The sequence below is a fragment of the Amblyomma americanum genome, chromosome 3 (assembly GCF_052857255.1).
Source record: "Amblyomma americanum isolate KBUSLIRL-KWMA chromosome 3, ASM5285725v1, whole genome shotgun sequence".
NCBI lineage: Eukaryota > Metazoa > Arthropoda > Arachnida > Ixodida > Ixodidae > Amblyomma > Amblyomma americanum.
In genome coordinates this window covers 165,135,773-165,154,439 of record NC_135499.1, presented here as the reverse complement: position 1 = coordinate 165,154,439, position 18,667 = coordinate 165,135,773, and the positions used below count along the sequence as shown (strand labels likewise).

The 18,667-nt window shown below is 48.6% G+C and overlaps 1 protein-coding gene across 1 annotated transcript in view; it reads left to right on the top strand.

Annotated features, from left to right (window-relative positions):
- LOC144125361 (roundabout homolog 3-like) overlaps positions 1-18,667 on the top strand; it is a 316,643-nt gene that overhangs the window by 252,590 nt on the left and 45,386 nt on the right. Inside the window, exon 4 of the mRNA XM_077658675.1 lies at positions 2,041-2,247. Within this exon, the coding sequence (XP_077514801.1) occupies positions 2,041-2,247 (207 nt within the window). The remainder of the gene's footprint in view (positions 1-2,040; positions 2,248-18,667) is intronic.

Sequence of the window (18,667 nt, the reverse complement as noted above, 5' to 3'; positions counted from 1 at the left end):
CTCTCGTTAATCCTTTACACGGGTGGGGTACAGTTTATGTCTATCTTTGTATAATTGCGTTATTTCCTTGTAAGTGTAGGTCGGCGTGGCTTCCGCTACTTCTTCAGAGGAGGCGGGGGACGAGGTTGCCCGGTTAGAGAGCGCGCGGGCGGCTGCATCTGCTGCCTCGTTTCCTCCTAGCCCCGAGTGGGCCGGAGCCCAGACTATGAAGCGGTGGGATGGACCTCCTACGTACGAGCTGTTTTGCAGTAGCCGGTAGGCCAGGTACGGGACCCAGCCCTGTTGGACGTTCCGACACGCCCCTCGCGAGTCGGTTATGATTGTCTTGGAATCGGAGTGTGTTGCCGCTAATGCGATGGCGACTTCCTCTGCTTGAGTGACGCTTCGGGCTTTGAAGGTGAGCCCGTTCACCGTTTTGGACTCGTGGATCACTGCCGCCGTGTACCACCCGCCTTGGTGCGGGCTTTCCTTCCCCGGGTTTCCTTCCGTAGTGGTGAGCTAAGGCCTCTGCCCTGGCCCCGCGTCTACCCTCGTGGTCGTCCCTGGACATCTTAATTGGGAGTGGTCTTACGTGCAGGGCGTAACGCCACTCCTGAGAGAGTCTTACTCTCTCCTCGGTTAGAGTCGTGTGTTCTATGTGCAGACGGGCTAAAAGGCGGCGTCCTGACGGCGTCTGCGATAATCGCGTGTATTGACCTGTGAGGTGGGCTTCTCTAAGTTCATCGAAGGAGTTCGTCATACCCAGACCTTGGAGTCTCAGGTTAGACGTGGTTATCGGGAGGTCGAGGGCCTTCTTCGCCATTTTGCGTATTATCACCTCGATGATGTTCTGGTCGTGTTTGTTGAGGCGGAGATAGGGGGTCGAGTACAAGATTCTGCTTGTTACAAAGGCATTGGCCAGCCGCAAGGCGTCTTTGCTTCGCAATCCCCCTTTCTTGTTCGAGACACTGCGGACCATTCGGCCCACCTGATCTCCCACCTTCTTTAGTTTGTCGAGCGTGGTCGTCGCCAGCCGACGCTGGTGGATGAAAAGACCTAGGACTCTAATTTCTTTTCTTTCGGGTATCGGTTCCGATCCAAGTCTCAATTCTATCTTGTTTGTGCATTTTTTGTTGGGGCGAATGTGCACGAATTCGGATTTTTGATGGGAGCAATGAAGGCCACATCTTTTCGCGTACTCGTTCACCGCGGTGGCCGCCTCCTGCAGGCTGGCCTCCATTTCACCGAGAGAGCCCTGCGTGGCCCAAATGGAGATGTCGTCCGCGTACAGCGCGTGCTGCACACCCGGGACTTTCTCCAGATGGACCGGCAGGTTCCGGAACTCCCAACAGAGGGAGGCGGCAGAGGAAAATTGAAACCATATGCGCGAAGGCCATGTCCTGGCTCGCGCTTGCCCGAGAGGGTCGCGCGGCGGCACGAGCAGGCGATTTGCACGGCTACCGGAAATGTGCCCGTGACGTCGTGGCTGCCCTGGCTCCAGCGAATGACAGCGTGTGGTGGCCTGGTGACGTCATGGGTAGAGTGACGTCTATTTTCACGATTTTAGTTTCAAAATCAGTCACTACGAGCACACCAATCGGCCCGCGAATTTTAAAAAACACGGTTATTAAAAATTGATAATAAATTGCCGGCTGATTTCCGAAGACTCATACTTGTTGTGAATGCTTCTTAGGATCATTTCGAACCATTGAAAACATTTACAAGCGACTTTTTATTCATTGCATAGTCCCTTTAAGTGCGCCCCTGGATTTTATTTTTACCTTGTAACTCTAAACCGACAGTTGTCAGGGCCGAGAGGGTTGAGGGAAGTTTGGGGATGGGGGTCGGGGTAAGAGGGCTGTTTAGATGCTGGTGAGACGCTCTTGGACATGCGTGTTCGGGCACGTGTTGGAACTGTTCTCTATACCACTGCATGCGAAAGCGAAGTCGTCACGTCGACAGTTGGCGTGTTCCGTGCGACGCTCGCGTGCTGGGGGAGGACACCGCACTCGGAGGTTGTGATTAAACAAACGCTTTTCTCTCTTTTTCGCTCTCCATCAGGCGTTCCCGAGCCAACGGTGACGTGGTGGCGCAACGCCACCGAGCAGCTGCACCACACGGTGGACAGCTCGTCGCACGGCGTGACCCGCTCCACGCTCGAGCTGCCCCAGCTGCACCGGCACGACCTCAACGCCTCGCTGGTGTGCAGGGCCTCCAACCACAACGGCACCTACGTGGCCACCAGCGCCGTCTCCCTGGACCTGTACCGTGAGTAGGGGCCGCTTGGCGCTTGAATATAGGCCGCTTGAGAGGCGATGGGTTAAAGCTCATAACTACTACGACAGCGGGTCTCCGGCACATGCGGCATAAACGTGGCTGCAGCGCATTCATAGCAGCAACTGCTGCAGCAAAGTTGTTGTGCTTGCTGTGGATCTTGGTGCAGTGTCGCATAGGTTTGGCACTGCAGGATTAATTTTTTGTGGACATAGATTTTTGTGGACATACACATTTTACGGGTCTGTTGAACATGAGCCATTTATGCATACGTGACTAACACACGAGATAACCCCCTTAACAACGTGTCACATGAACGTGCCTGAACTTGTTAATCCTTTCCAGCGCCATTTGGTATTTTGATTCAAAATTAAGATTTTGAATCGATTCAAAATGAAGCGCGCGCCCGTTGCCACAAATTTGAGATAAGCGCTTCTAGTTCTTTTGGCTGCCAACGCATGGCGCATGGCTTAGAGCATTCAAAAGTAGCGCGTTAACATCGTCCCTGAAGTAAGAAAGAAAAATGATGAGAGAGTGGCTGTCATCGAAGCGCTATTGACTATGTAGGCTTAGCGACTCTGGCTGGACGCTGTCCTGCATTCCTGATAATGTTTGCTCAGATATTATTTGGATATACGATCAGGGCACGGTTGGCAACGCGAGAATTTTACCACTCGTTCCCGATTCGATGAGACGAGGCTTCGTACCGCCTTTTTTTTTTTGTTCAGAATGCAAGCTTTTCGAGCATTTAATTTTGAGGGTGGTTATAGTCAAGCGCAGCCTCATAAAACATATGCAGCACGCTGTAGCCAATCGCATCTGCAACGAAGCAACTTAATAATTCCAGCCAGCCAGTCAAAAAGAACGAACAAAAAGTAGCCTGAAACAGAATGGGGAAGTTACTTTGGGCGAAGAAAAAATTCACGATACAAAGTAATGGTCATTCATCATAACCTAGAATACGAGCAGAAAACAAGAATGCGAAATGTAGACCACACAAGTACTTATTAAGAGGAGACATTCACGAGGCAATAAAAAAAAAGAGCGCAGTTAAATCCCTGAGCAATTTCTCTCACAGAGCAGCGAAGGCGTAAACATAAAATACAAACAGGACAAGAAAGGTTATATATCAGAAAAAAAAAGAACTTCGCTAAGCCGTAGTTGACCGTCCTCTTCAGTTGTGCATGGCTACGCCAAATCTCTAAAGTTTCTTTCCTTCATTTATTTCCCATTTTGCACAGGTCAATGCACTTTGTTGGACGGTTGCCGCCATAATATTCTTTCCATCGCATACATAATTTTATCTAATCTCTTTAACCTAATCTTCATGAGGGCTAGAAGCTCTTGATTCCGGCGAGACGGTCATTCTGCTGGGGTTCACAACCGGAAAACTGCACATTTTCAAACAAAGGCAGATTTATAATCTCCTCTCGAGCAGGAGGTTTGGCGTTGTGGTCAGATCTCATTACAGCGAACATCTGATTATGGAGGGCTGTGCTCAAGCGAGAATGTCGGGTGTCAGACTGCTTGCATAGTACATAAAAAATTTCGCGGGAATGGCATATATATTCTTAAGCCTCGTATACAGTCTTGGCTGAAGTGAGGAAGCTGCTTCGTCGAGTTTTCGCTGAACCCATAACGTGAAGGGAACCAGAATGAGAGTCATGAATTCAAAATGAGACATTGAATGCATTTTAACAAGATATAATACTGCTGAGCTGGTCATGGAAAGAGGTATCTGCATCAACGCTCTTGATATCTCGCTTTTGTCAAGCTTTCTCCGCTTTAGACTTCAACTACACTTCGCGATTAGAGCCAGGTTGATGGTCTGCTTTTATCTTTTTTCGAAAACCGGAATCGTATTCTTCACCACCTTCAACAAAGGACCGCACGGCGCCCATTCCCTGTTATATGCATAATCATTCTCGGACTGTGTCTGCACAAAGAGCCACAGAACTTTGCTTTTCTTTTCAGTGAAGCACTCTTTTGGGACAACTAAATAAATGATGCAGCCTTACGTAGCCTACTGTAGACTTATGAAGTCATTTTCTTCAAACTTCAGGTACATGCTGTTTCCTTCAGTCATGCAAGAGCAAAACGTGCTACTTTGCATGTTGGTATCGATAGTTCGACTGTATTATCATTGCTTCAGAATTATCGCTGCTTTCTCCCTCTTAATGGCATGACGTGATATGTGCAGTTTAAAATGTAAAAGCCGCACTGTAGTGAAGGAATTCGAATTATTTTCCACCAATTGGGTGTCTTTAACGATCTCTGACACCGCAACGCACACGGGCGATGTTGCCTTTCGCCTTCAATGAAATGTGGTCACCGCGGCCGCGATTCGCATCCACGTCATTCGGCTCCACAACCGGTGAATTTCATAGCCACTAAGCCATCACGGCGGTTCTTTCTCCTCCATACTCCGGAGACTTGAAATCAAAATATATTTACCAGCCGGTGGCTCAATGATCCGGGCGCTCGGCTGCTGTGCTCGAATGCACAGGTTCAATAACCGCTGGGGCGGCCGCGTTTCGATGAAGGCGAACCGCAAGGCGCCCGTGTACAACGAATTCTTACTTCGAGCCCCAAAGTGCTGAAGTTAATCCGAAGCCCTCCACAACAGCATGTCTTATATCCACAGTGTCGCTCATAGCCTTAAACCCCATATACCATACCATACAGCTTACCAGAATGTGTCGCTTACATCTTCAGCCGTGACTTTTTGGTGTAAGATTAATACCGGGTGGTTCCGTTTCAAGGCCTCTTTTGTTGGTTATTTGCCGAAAGATCTAGCAGTGTGTGTGACCTCAAAGGTCGCATATCTCTAGAATATACATTACATCTTCTAGCGCTCTTACATTTTCTATCAGTAAGTTGTCTTTCCCAGTTATTTTTCTTTTTTAACAGCTATGTGATGTACGGTTGCCGATTAAATGTTTACTGGGCCTCGTCAAGGTGCTCATGCTGCTTGTAGTCCAAGTGCTTGTTTTTTCATTATTATTATCGATTATTAAACTCCCCAGGACGCGGGAAATGGCAACTGCTACTTGCAGGCTGCTCTCAGGCTACTTTCAGTGACAGTATGGATTCCAAGAGAAGGCAAGCGCAGCAAGTAGAGGCGAAAAGTTAGGTGGGCGGATGAGATTAAGAAGTTTGCGGAGGTAGGGTGGTCGTACCTGGCATAGGATAGGGTCAGTTGGAGAGATATGGGAGAGGCCTTGCTCTGCATTGTGCGTAGTCAAGCTGCCCTTAATACGAGCGTTAACTACTTGCAGCAGGCGCTGCCGGCCATTTGCATTTGGTCGTGTTTGAAAGGACGCATTAAACTGTACACCAGCCTGCGTTCTTCCAAGCTTGACTTTCACACAGTGCTGTAACTCAGATAAACTACTCCTACAGCTCTGTTCGATCATGTCGTACCCTTATCTGTGCACAGTACCTGATTCGATTCAACAGAGACAATTTACAAACAAGCCCAGCTATACTCTTTTTCGTTTATTATTTTCTTCCTACTATAATTTACCACCCAATATTAGTACTTTGGTAGGCTTCCAGCCTTGCTGTGTCCTGTTGGACAGATTTATCTACGTCATGGCGAGCTTTCAGACGCAGTCCACCGGCCTGACTGAAAAAGTACGTGAAGAGAGAAAGGGTGGCGCATAAGACACGAGTAGTTAATTTATGCGCGCAATCTCCGAGCCGCTTTTCGCGTCGCGCTCGACTGCCAACTGGTGACTCGCGTGCGCCTGCGAGTGTTCGAAAGGGATTAATCTGGGCAGCAGGATATTGCGCCGCTTGGCCGCAATCGACGACGAAATCTAGCTTCGTTTTATTTCTTGTTTTCTTCTCTTTCTTCCTCTCTCTGTCGCTCCCTTATCTCGCCCGCTGAATCGCGGCTAATTGGCCCACTGTGTTCCCACTTGTCGTGATCACAGGTTCGTGTCGTGCGGGGCTTGGAGAGGAGGAGGGAGTGGGGGAGGGGGAGGGCAGAGGGGGCTGCTCCGACCTTCGTTGCACCTTTGATGCTATCGGCGCATTCACGCCTTGCTTTGTTTCGTGCGGAAGTAAGCGCTTTTCGTCCAGTTCGCGGTGCCATATCGACCGGGCGTTATAATGCGCGCAGTGTGGCGTGAAAAGCTTCCGCGAGCGCGCGTTGGCTTGCATGCATTGTCGGAGCCGTTGCGGCGAGTAATACGAGACTGGCCATTTACCTCGCGGTCGCCGACGCGGCATTTTCGCCCTGGTCGCGGAAGGCAGCTAGGTTTTCGTGTCTTTGACGTTAATTTGCTGCCTATGCGTTTGCTGCTTTCTTTTTATTTCTACTTTTATTTTTCTGTACATAACTTTATTATGGACAGCGTCGTCTGTTGTCGTGTCGTCGCATACATGCACTGAACTTAATTAAAGACATCTTTTTTGTCGATTTTCTTTTGTGTCAGAAAGAGATACCTATAATTGTAACCAACCGCCAGAGAATTTTTCAAAGTAACCGAGGTCGGATAGCTTCGCCCCTTTCAGTGCGAGTTTCTTAAAGAGCACTTCATCCACCTAGAGCATGCCGGGAAGATGATGTTTCGGATCTGGCTTGGCTAGTGATGGACCGAGAAGTTGGATTCTGCTGCGGTTTTACGGCTTCGCCGCAATACCGTGGGAAAACCTAGTCAACGTAGCCCCGATGCTCTCCGTCCTGTGTAGAATAAATTCTTTTAATTTAGCGTTTTTTACTTATTTCATAAATTTATCATGAGTGAACGTTCCGTATTAGGCTCGTATTATAAATTAGCAAATCATTCCTCCGATGTTTCTCCATGGAAAAATTGTACTCTTACGATTGAGTGCAAGTTTTCTGGCCCAACTGTAGCCGACACGAAACCTCATCTTCCCGGCATGCTCTTCGCAAACGAAGTGCAGCGACACCAGTTTTCGTTTCAGCTATGTATTTCAAGCTCTGTGCCGAACCGCGACTTTAGTTTAATGAGAGTGTTCACTTCAGGGGTCACATGGTATACGTCAGACAGATCACGTGACCACAGAGTCACGTGACCATAGAGGGTAAGTTCTCGAAGTTACCCGCCCCATGTCCCACCAGATTAACTCTCTTATTGGCCGCCTTGGGGAATCGGGAGTTTCTGGACCCGACATAGTACAACGAAAACAAATGTGACGTAGTTTATCAGCCGTAAAATTACGTGTCAAAGTGTTTGCTATGATTATATTAAAACTGCATGTTCGATTCCGCATTCCTTGTGCTGTTAGCCTGTTTCCAATTAAAATCAATCTATGGTTCTTTCCAACGCTTGTAGTATACACTGGTGGCTTCTGGGCAAGAAATGTGTAGAAAGAGTAAGATTAGCCGAGAGGACTGAAACGTGTAGAAGAGCATCTGAATACAAATTATTAACAATTCTCACCATGCGATGCTTGCTTGCCTGCAGCAAGCCAGGAAATTGCTGATAATGGGCGCAGGACTTTATGCGCCGAAACGATTGCGTTCCAGATAAAAATTGGACAAGGCATTAGCAGAAGTGCGTTTTCTTCGGAACCCTCTTTAGAACTAGCACATCAAAGTTTTCAAGTGGTCGGTGGCTTGGAAAGATGAACATATTTCTCATTTTCGTTATTGACTGCGGTGAGCGAATTATGCGCCGCTCTTCACACCATTCCCGCTTCGGAAGCATACGCTGTGCTTGGACAGCTTGAACACCATTCGTGCTGATCAGAGGCCTGAAACGTCACGTCCCTTCGAACTAGCTGCAATCAGCGATGAGTCTTGCATTACCGGTAACGGCGAATTAGTTCTTTTATACAGCATAAGATTGATAAAACAGAGTTTTAATCACATCTGTCTGACTCTTTTTGTATTTATTGTGGCACTTTTTTAGCAGCTGGAACACCATGCGTGTTTCTTGGACTCCTGGAGCGGGCGTACCGTTTTGTCTTTTGTATGTGCAGCCAGAAAAACCAAATTTTTATAAACTTAAGCCAATCTGTTAAGTGCAATATCTAAAATTCACTTCACTCCATGTGGTTTAATGTACTCCGCGGATGATATTTTGCGTTAAGTTGGCTGAACCGTCCAGAAAGAAAAAAATAGGCAATAATTGATACTCGTGGTTTGAACGTGTAGCGGTTTTCCTATCCCCTGTGTATTGATCTTTCCCACGCGCCGACCCAACGCCGCAAAAAGGCGAAGTTTGGCCGCTGACACGACCTTGTAGTGCCCGCCAGCTTTTTTCCTCTCTAGACTGGCCACTTCGACAACAATGTGCGCCGGGCTGTGAAGTCCATTCTTGTTTGTCACGCCTCAAGACCCGCCAACTACGCGACACGCAGCCCAAATATAGGACACCACAGGACAACGAATGTCACAACGAGAAAGGAACCAAGAAATAAACACCTCTAGTCAAAAAAGATGGAAGCAGGGGAACAGTTGTGGTGGGTGGAAGACGGTTTAGTGGGAAGAAGGGGGCGGGGGTCAGTTTCAAGTCATCAATCATTTTCACTGGAGCCCAAAAGTTTTGCTGCCACCGTATCGAAGAGAGAGAGAGAGAGAGGAAAGGGGAGCAGGAGGGGCTGAAAGTCTTATCTAAATTCCTCCTCCTCCTGTTTTCATCCCTCTTTCACCCTCACTCAAAGCCCGCTTGTCCCTTCACCCATTCTCCCCAATAGCGTCCCCGTTGGTCGCAGGCCTTATTATTTCAAGCCAGCGTCTCCCGGTGCTTCTTGCTTTTGGCGCCGCTCATCTCGCTCACTCATCAGCCTGGTTCTCCCTCTCTTTCCTGCGCCCATTGTATTTTTAATAACGGAAGTATTACATGCTCGGCAAAGCAAACCAGTGTGTGTGCGTGTGTGCTCTCGCTTCCGCCTATCAGCGGCGGAACAACAGAGGGCGCCCCACTAGAGCCAGCGGAAATGAAAACCATTAACCCGCCGAGCCAGCAGCCAGGCTCGCTCGCGTGGAGGCGATTCTTTGGCGGCTCTGTAGTTTATCTCCAAACGCTCCCTTCTCCTTACTGTTCCCATGCTTGTGGCGCAGTTGATCAGGAGCTCTTTTTCTTTTCTTTGAGTGCGTCTTTGAATTTCCATATTTCTTTTTTTTTCTTGCCAAATATTGGCCTTTAAATAAGTAAGCGTTCGCCGTGTGTGCCGCGCGAGGCCCGCTCAGTCCTATCAACGTTCAACCGCGCCAACCGATCCCTGATGGGCGATCGATCGGCAAAACCGCCGCAGCCCCTCTTTTGCTGTTGCCGCTTCCGTGCTTCTGCGTTTAAATAATGAGGCATAAGATGGGAAGGGGGCGAAAGTAACGAGAAGATGTCGAAAAATAATGTTTCTTTGAGTCCCCTCCCCCCCCCCCCCCCTCCTTCCGCCTGTTCTCAGATCTCTTGCGGCAGGCTTGCATATTTGAGTGCGTTTGCGTGTATGCGCATACCCGAAGTGCAGATTTAGCTTGAGTGACTACGAAGGCTCTCTGAACGCTGAAGCGTACATGCGCAGACATGTACACACACACAAACACACATGGCAGGTAGGAAGTATCAAAGAAAGAAGAAAATATAAAAAATTCGCGCTGGTTTACTTTCGTTGTGAATACATGGACTTTCGGTACAGGCGGACGCGTGGATCATTTATTTTATCTCATTTTTGTTTGCGTATTATTAAATTTTCACTGTCTATGATGAAATACTGATGTGTTTATTTCTTTCTCTTTTTTCCTTTTTTTGGGGGGGAGGGGGATGAAGGAAAAGAAGTCCATTTCTTTTCCTTCATTCCCTCCTTAAAAGGTGATGTTGCTGCGTGCAAGCTATACGCACATACGTGAATGCTTGCGCATTCGTGAATAAGAGGCAGCGCCATAAAAATGAAAATATGAGAGGGGCAATTTTTACAGACCTATGTGTCCTTTTAGTAGCTTTATTGTGTTTTTATGTAAAAATGGCAGTTGAGACCAAGGGAAGTGAGAAGTGGAGCTCGTTTCATCTTTTCAACTGTAAATGTTTTCTAACATAATTAACACGCGTGCAGGCAATGCCTGCTAGAAGCCTGTCCATGGCTGTCACGGCCCGAGTACTTGGGGCGCTATTACTGCGCAACCAATCTCGTAGTCTAAGCGGTTGCACGGCGTTCTAACTAATGAACACAAGTTCGGAGATAGGCTCGATTAAGGTCCATATCAACGTATATCAGCCCGAGGCGGAATGGAAAATCGGTTGCGTGCCGAATTATCTTCTACTTCACATGCATCGGACTGTGAAGCAAAATTGCGTAACTTCACCGCGGAGTGTTTCAAGCTTTATCATGTAACATCTTCTAAGATCAGGATTTAGGGCTTGGTAACCGCAATTAGTCGGATCTTGGTCATCCTTGTGCCTCCGCTATCTTTCTACAAATTTCCTTTACACTGCCCGAGTCTGCGTCTGAAGCTCACGTTAAACAAAAAAGTATTGTTAATTCGCGTAAAATTAATTGTTTTGGAAAGGATAACCGACGAGCGCCTATTTTGTTACACTATTAGATATCGTGGTAACTGAGACCCTCAACTTCTGTGCAATTTTAAAGAACGAAGCTTAATTTCCTTCTGCCAAAGTGCCTATCCCCCATTTCTCTATCTTTGTGTACATCTCTAGTTGTACTATGAAGATATATTCAAATGGTATCATGGGCGCCTATAAAGTAATTTAATTCCCTGCTACTAAAGTACCTTTTTTTTGTACGAAATAAAATTTGTCATGCTAACTACAGATCTTGTGTTTATATAAAGGTCGGTTAGCGTCTGATATTGCCGCCGGTTATTTCATTTTTCAGAGGCGCTCAAAAAAAAACAATACTGATATATGACCTGAAAAGCCCCCACACCGCAGCTGTTCGATAGACCCAGTGCATCATACTGGACAAAATACACCCCCCTACGCGGAACACACAAAAGCAAAACTTGCCCCTACTAATACAAAATAACGAAAGAGGAGCAACTTAAGCGGCAGAGGGAACACCACAGCCCAGCAAAAATATGTATAAAAGATACCCTTGCACGCTAAATGCGTATATAGGAAACAAGCCTATAGGTTTTATAGCAGTAACTACCATAATGTAAATAGTTCGGGTACGCGTGGAATATCAAAACGGGCACATTCTCTCATAACTCTTCGTAGATATTTCAGTAACTTCCTCATTTCACGCCATTAGCACAAGGTTTTTGCAGTGCCGTTCTGGGATATTGCTGGAGGGAACATTACCTATTTAATACAAACTCCACACTACCCTTTTAATCGCCATTCACCAAAGCCTAAGTACCACGTACCAAGGACAGCTGTAGCAGAACCCATCGTTCCTGGATTAAAATAGTTTCATGCTTTCGTACTCCTGCCCAAGTTGACGGTTTATAACCCGTATTCACGAAGACTGGTTGTAATCGCATATTGTACTTTCGCAGAGTCGTGGAGGCAAAACAAAGCAGCATAGTTCTACAAGCGCATTATAAACATTTGCATAATACACGATCTGAAGATTGCGACTTTAAAAGTCCTCCCGAGATATGGTTTCTTTCTTATCGATCTAACTTTTACTATGCGATAACGTAGGCGATTATTGCGGAGAAGTTACGGGCATACGTATAAAATCATAGGGACAAATACATCATGTGCTGCTGGCCCCACCATCGTGGCGAGAGAGGCTCCGTCTGAGCGATGGCCACCAGAGCGCCTGCGAATAGTGGCCAGAGCACGCGAACGCGCGTGGTTTCCATCAATATCATGCAAATTTGCGAACGATCGGTCGATTGACGCTAAAAGAGTCGGGAGCACGCGTAAGACGAATTGTCTGAGCCGGAAACCACCTGCCCAGCACAAGTGACGCCCCCATTTCTCTTCTGTCTCGATGCATTACGCTGACGGGGGCCTGCCCCCTACACCACTCCTCTCCCTCCACTCGCCTTTGTCTTTTATTTTCTTCCCTGCGTGCGCGTGCTTTTTCCTTTTCAATGGAAAGAATTTGAACGAGCTACCTTTTTCCTCGAAGTCATGACGACGGTCAGATTCCAACTATTTTTTTTTTTACTGCACTCTATTTGGCAATACTCGCGCAGCAGTTATCAGAGCCCCGATAGTAGCAAACTGGAGTATTGACGCAAGCAGCAAATTCGCAAATTTGTGCATGATTGCGTAAAAAGGATCACCTGCAGGCTTTTCACTTTTTCATTGGCCAGAGATCGAAGCAGCAGTTCGTTGACCAATCGGTGAATTTTTGCTTGGTCAAGAAACATTGTGAGCTATGGGACCAACCGTGCCGGAGCACTCTAAAATCCGACGTCATTCGACTCAATCGAAATGCTGCTGCTGCGGCTGGAATCCAACCCGTAACCTCAGGCTGAGCAGTCAAACGTGATTGTCGCACTGAGCCACCGCGGCCAGTAAAGCCATAGTTCATCTACGCAGTGCGCGCCCATGTAAGTCTTCGGAACACGGAAGCCACGAATGAGCTTACACCTCGCCGTCTTGCTGCGTAGCCTCAAGTCGCGCTCAGAAGAGCAAAGCAAGCTCTTAATTTCCTGACCGCATGCTTAAACTTCCAGAAAATTAAGTTATTTCAAGGCTTGCAAGTTCCGGAAGCTTCTGCGCGCAATTCTAAATACACACGCAGGCGTGAACTCCACTGCAAATTCATAGAAGCTGCTACCGGCGTCGACAACAGTCAGTCATGCCCTGGTTTGTGCGGTGCAGCATGTCTGATCTCTCATTGGCTTATTACTGTTTCGTTTTAATTCTTGCCCGCTCGCTTTCTCCTCATATAAATCTTCCTCCGATACGCTTCTCTCTGGCTTCCTTATTTTCCTGTCACTTCAACAATTTAGGATGAAAGAAGCTTGCTACGCGGGCATGCCAACTTTGCAGCTTATCCAATGCGTCACGTGGAGCCGCCGCGGTAGCTCAGTGGTTATGTCGCTCGGCTGCTGACCCGAAATACGTGGGTTCGATCCCGGCCGCGGCGGTCGAATTTCGATGGAGGCGAAATTCTAGAGGCCCGTGTACTGTGCGATGTCAGTGCACGTTAAAGAACCCCAGTGGTCGAAATTTCCGGAGCCCTTCACTACGGCGTCCCACATAGCCCGAGTCGCTTTGGGGCGTTGAACCCCCACAAACCATTAAAGCATCACATGGAATACGCCGCTACATTTCCCTGCTTCCAAAAATCAGACACAAATACCATCCTCAACACCCCGGTTGTGAAAGCGATTTTTTTTATCTACAAGAAGCTGAGTTATCAGTGCCATCAGTGTACGTTGCGCCAGCATTAGAGACAACAAAATGAATAGTGTTATACAATTCTGATCCCTAAAAATAAAAAAAAAACGAGACCGACGCGCGTGCATGTGATCGTCCTTCTAAACGGTGCGACTTCCTCAGCGGAAACTGACCACTTCCACTATTTTTGCATCTTTATCCACACCTAGGCGGAAGTGAATCGGTTCAGTGAGCGGATAAATCGCAGCTCAGGGATCAACGCATTTCCCCTTCCCGCGCTACCATCGACATCCTCGCAAAGTCGCGTCATCAACGCACCGTGTTGAGTCGGTGCACACTCTGCTGCTATGCCGCTAGTGCTGTTTCTGCCCCTTTGGCTGCTACTGCAAGCGCCGCCGCATCAGCAGCAGCTGCTGCTCTCTCTGCCTCTGTTACTGTATCGGCGCGGAATCGACGTTTCTCTCAAAATGTTGTCGGAAGCTTCTGCTCCGCGTTGCGTGCCCAAGCGAAGCCCCCTGCTTCATCATCGCAAGCGCTCCGCATCGATCCTCCTCTTCGCATCCCTCTCACCCCGCTGTCTCGCGGCGCCCCCCCCCCCCCCCCCCCGTATCTATCCTTCATCCTCTGTCTAGGCTTTCCTTTCTCTTTTCTTTGCTGCGCCAATCAAGTGGGAACACTGGCGGCGATTTCCTCGTATTGTACGGTCAAGTTTCAAGCGTGTGCGTGTGTGTGGGCGTCCACGTAGCCATCACGGAAACGAAAACCGCCGCGCTGTCTCGTACGGCCGGAAGTTGCTGCACAGTCTGGGCTCTCTCACTTCCTTCCTCACCCTGTCGCGTCCCGTACCTTGTTGATGTGTGCCGTCGCCATGGCATCTCGCCTGCCTTGATTCTCAATGTTTAAGGCGCGGTGGCTAGCGTGAATGTTCACGGACAGCGGGGGATGTATGACTCCCTCTCGTTATCGTTAGTTTTGCTGACGTCACAGGGATGGGCTCAAGTAAGCTGCGTCGCGGGTTTACTGCGTAGATGTGTTCGGGTGCGCGCGCCTTAGAGCTATTTTGTCAACGGTTATTCGAAGTGGGTAGCACCGGCGTTGTGTACGGTCACCGCTGCATTGCTGGCACATGCAAAATTTCCATGCCCTATAGGCACAAGCACGGGCAAGAAAATGTTGAGGCAGTGCGTGGGCACCGAAAGGCTTATTGAAGACGATAAACGAGATGGGGAGGCGAGAAGCCGGCCATGAGCGTGTTTTCCTTCTCCTCGAAGACGTTTTGTAAGCGCTGGCATCGAGCTGAATGTGATTATTCTCCCCTTGCTCCACCAAAAATACCATGTCGCACGTAGAAGCGCAGCAACGCCATGTACAACGTTTTCGGTCGACAATCATTGATCTTATGGCGTTTATTAAATGAGTACAAAAATGTTGGGTGGTATGATATACATATCATTTGCAGAAACACACTGACTTGATAGTCTACAATTCCAAGCTATACCTAAGGAAATCGGTGATCTGTTCCGATGATGGGGACGATAGCTAGTCGAAACTCACGTTTCGTTTTCATTGTTTGTTTGTTTGTTTGTTCGTTTTTTTTTGGGGGGGGGTGCTGTAGAGTGCTTTGTTAAAGGCTCTTGCGCCATACCAGTGAACCACATCCTTGTTCAGCACTGCCTGCGTCTGCGAGATTCTTGCGCCAAACTACTGAACCGCGTAGTTGTCTACTACTGCCTCTGTCGTTGGGCTATAGCCTTACCGAGAAAACCAGATTTGCGGCATCGTAATAGCATTCGACCTAGATTCTAGCCACACGACACTGCGTTCCTTGATAGGTCGTCTGCCGACCCAGACCCGACCCGTCCTGGCGCTGCGTAAACAAATATCCGCCAGGTTCACCGCAACTTATGGGACAGCTTCCTCCCTTTCGAGGCTGGTGAGCTGCGCAGAGCCTTCGCGCCAGCCGCCTCGTTCCAGCGGCGCAGGCTCCAACAACAAAAGGCAAAGTGTGCACACTCGCGAGAGCACACACATGTGGAGAGAGCCAAGCCAGCCAGTAGCGAGTTGGGACAAAACCGTGGGGCCGCCAGCGTGGCAAGTGTTCGGCCTCCCAAGCTTGCCCCATAAAGTTTGCGACACCGGCGGCTAGGCTGGTCGCTGTTTGCGCTGCCGGCACGCGCTCGCTAGCGCATCGTTGGGGAGCTGGGGAGGTGAGTTGGAGAAGCAAACACCGGGGGGCGCCATCGTCGTCCACGCTCGCCGCCGACGGGAACGAAAAGCATACCCGCCGGAGTGTCTGGCTCTGAGCCCTTCGCCGTTGGCTTGTCAGAGCGCACGCGGCAACAGCGGCAGAGAAACGCAACAAGAAAAGGTCGGCGTCACGGAGCGCGAGGAGGTCTCCCACGCGTCGCGGTTTTGAGTCTGCTGTCTGGGAAAGGGGGGGGGGGGGGGCACTGAGGGGCCCTTTGTCCATCGCTTTGTTGACTCACGGGAACTCCGAGACGCCGGTCATGTAGCCCGTGCAGACGTCTGCTGATGTTCGCTTTTTTTTTTTCGCGGTGCTTGAGCTCATTATTAGTCATAGCCATGGAATGGTCGAGCCTAACAAACCGGTTAGCCACGTAATTCGAAGCGCTGTAAAAACAAAAAGATCCAGATAAAAGGTTTACTCCAGCGCCTGTTCAGCGCCTGTGACGTCGTCTTCCATGTGTTCTGTCTTCTGTCGGTGTTTTTTTAAGCGCTGTCAACAAGAATGGATCAGCACCAACTAGCCCGACAACTTGTCCTTGTGCTTGTACTTGTGGTGCGTCTATGTGTGTGTGTGGAGGGGGGGGGGCAGTTTTCTAACATCGTCATTACATTCACCATAAGAAAAATAAGTAAACTGTCTTTGGCTTCGACGGTCGTGAAAAGAAAGCAGTTTCCGTGAGCCTTTTATCTACCCGCAAAGATTAATTTTATAAAAACTTCCTGTTTAAAAAAAGGTGATATTACGGCCTCTAACGTCTCGAAACGACACATGGGCTACGAGGGATGCCGTAGTGGAGGGCTCCGGATTAATTTACCCCACCTGTAGCTCTTTAACGTCCGCTGCCATCGCACAGCACCCGGGCGTTTCGCAAACAAAAACAAAAGCAGACAGTTTCGTCGTTCACCTTTTGGTTCGTTACTAGCTAGCGCCCTGACACGGGGGCAGACATCCATGGTCACCCAAAGACCACGCCCGGTCTCGATGGGAGCGCGCGCTCTCCTTGCGACGCGCTCCCTCCTGTGTATGAATAATAATAATAATAATTGGCTTTTGGGGGAAAGGAAATGGCGCAGTATCTGTCTCGTATATCGTTGGACACCTGAACCGCGCCGTAAGGGAAGGGATAAAGGAGGGAGTGAAAGAAGAGAGGAACAATGAGGTCCCGTAGTGGAGGGCTCCGGAATAATTTCGACCACCTGGGGATCTTTAACGTGCACTGACATCGCACAGCACACGGGCGCCTTAGCGTTTTTCCTCCATAAAAACGCAGCCGCCGCGGGTCGGTTCGAACCGCGGCGGCTGCGTTTTTATGGAGCCGTGTATGAGTGCTTTTCAACAGATTTTTTCACCACCCCTCGAGACCAGCAGTGCCAACGACAAGCTAATCTTTCAAAGGAAAAGCATTTTGTATCCACCCTAAGCTTGGAAACAGCATGGCGACCTCAGCCACAAACACGTTCGGAGTTGAAATCACTAGCCCCGGACGATGAACATAAAGACCAGATTCCAACGAAGGCACATCACTGTTCTTCTCCAGCGTTGGGCGTCGCCTTCGATTTTTCGCAGCTTTGACGTGAACTGTCACCGTTCACTGATGCCATGCACGTCTTAATACGTAGCTAAAATAGTTTCAGAGTGTGGCTTGTCGTTTTACATTTTAGCCAAGCGTCATCTAGGTCCAGTGTCCCAGTGGCTAAGGTGTGTTCGGCTCTTTGAGCCCAAGGTCGCCGGGTCAAATTTCGGTCTCGGATCGCTTTTCAGTGGACGAGAAGTGCAAATAATTCTGTGTGCTGTGCGATGTCACTACTTGTTCAAAGATCCCATTCTGAAGGTCTCCAAGATGGCGTCTCTTATAACCCATGTTCAGCTTCGGACGATAATCCTCACATGACTGCCAGCCAGAAGCGCTTGAGAAAAAACCTTGCGAAAGTGGCAAGAGCGAAATACTGTCAGGTGTGCAAACGCGGTTGGAAAAATATTTCCCAGTTTTACCTGCTCATGGCTACGATTGCCCCTAGAATACTCTTCCTTGGAATATACAGTCTTCTATCGGGTGCATTAAAATTTTCTTTCGTGGTCAACGCTCGTCCAGGACTACGGGCTTGGAAAGAACATGCATCAACCAGCTTACGTCCTTAACTCGTTAAACTACAGGAATAGCTGCAAAGAACAACAAAAAAAACTGCGTTCTATTGATGCGCCAGTAGGCGTACACGAGGCATAAAACACTTTTTCATGGCCCATTTCTGCATTTCTTTCAATTTCTTCACATCCAGCGCGATCTTTACCGTTTAGGAACCCATTTGTTCGAGGCATATTTGATGATACATTCTTTCCATTCTCTTCCATGCTTACCTTTTTAACTCAATCGGTGTCTATTGCTGTGATCAGTCACCCGAAGGCGGATGATGTGAGAAAAAAAGAACTGGAGTTAAAAGTCCGTACAATATGCCAGGTGATAACTGCTTCTGTTGCGTCACTGAAACAAAATGCCATTAGCATATCTTCTTCAGCGAAAGAGGACAAAAGTTAATCACCAAATGTGCCCCACAAGTTGTTCATGACCGGGCAATGATTGACTGAGCTGCTAGCATGCTAACAATTCTAGCAGTTGAAAGAATAGCAAAACTTTTAAAAAAGCCACTGGCCTCGTCATTTAAGGCTGTTTCTGGGCCCACACTGATGCCCTGGCGGGTCAGAAATAAGGAGCCACGCCGACGACGTTGAGCGGCCAGCCCAGCTCAGTGCGTCGCCACGTACACGTTGCCACAACAGAAAGAAAGACGCTGTCTGCGGGACAACGTCAGAAAAAAAATGAAAAAAAGAGGGAATACAAAAAGATAGCACGCAGGTAGGGTTTTTCTGGCAGCGTTTGCTGCTTCCCCCCAAAATGTGGCGCTGCTGCTAATGCTCCAAGTGCGCGCGG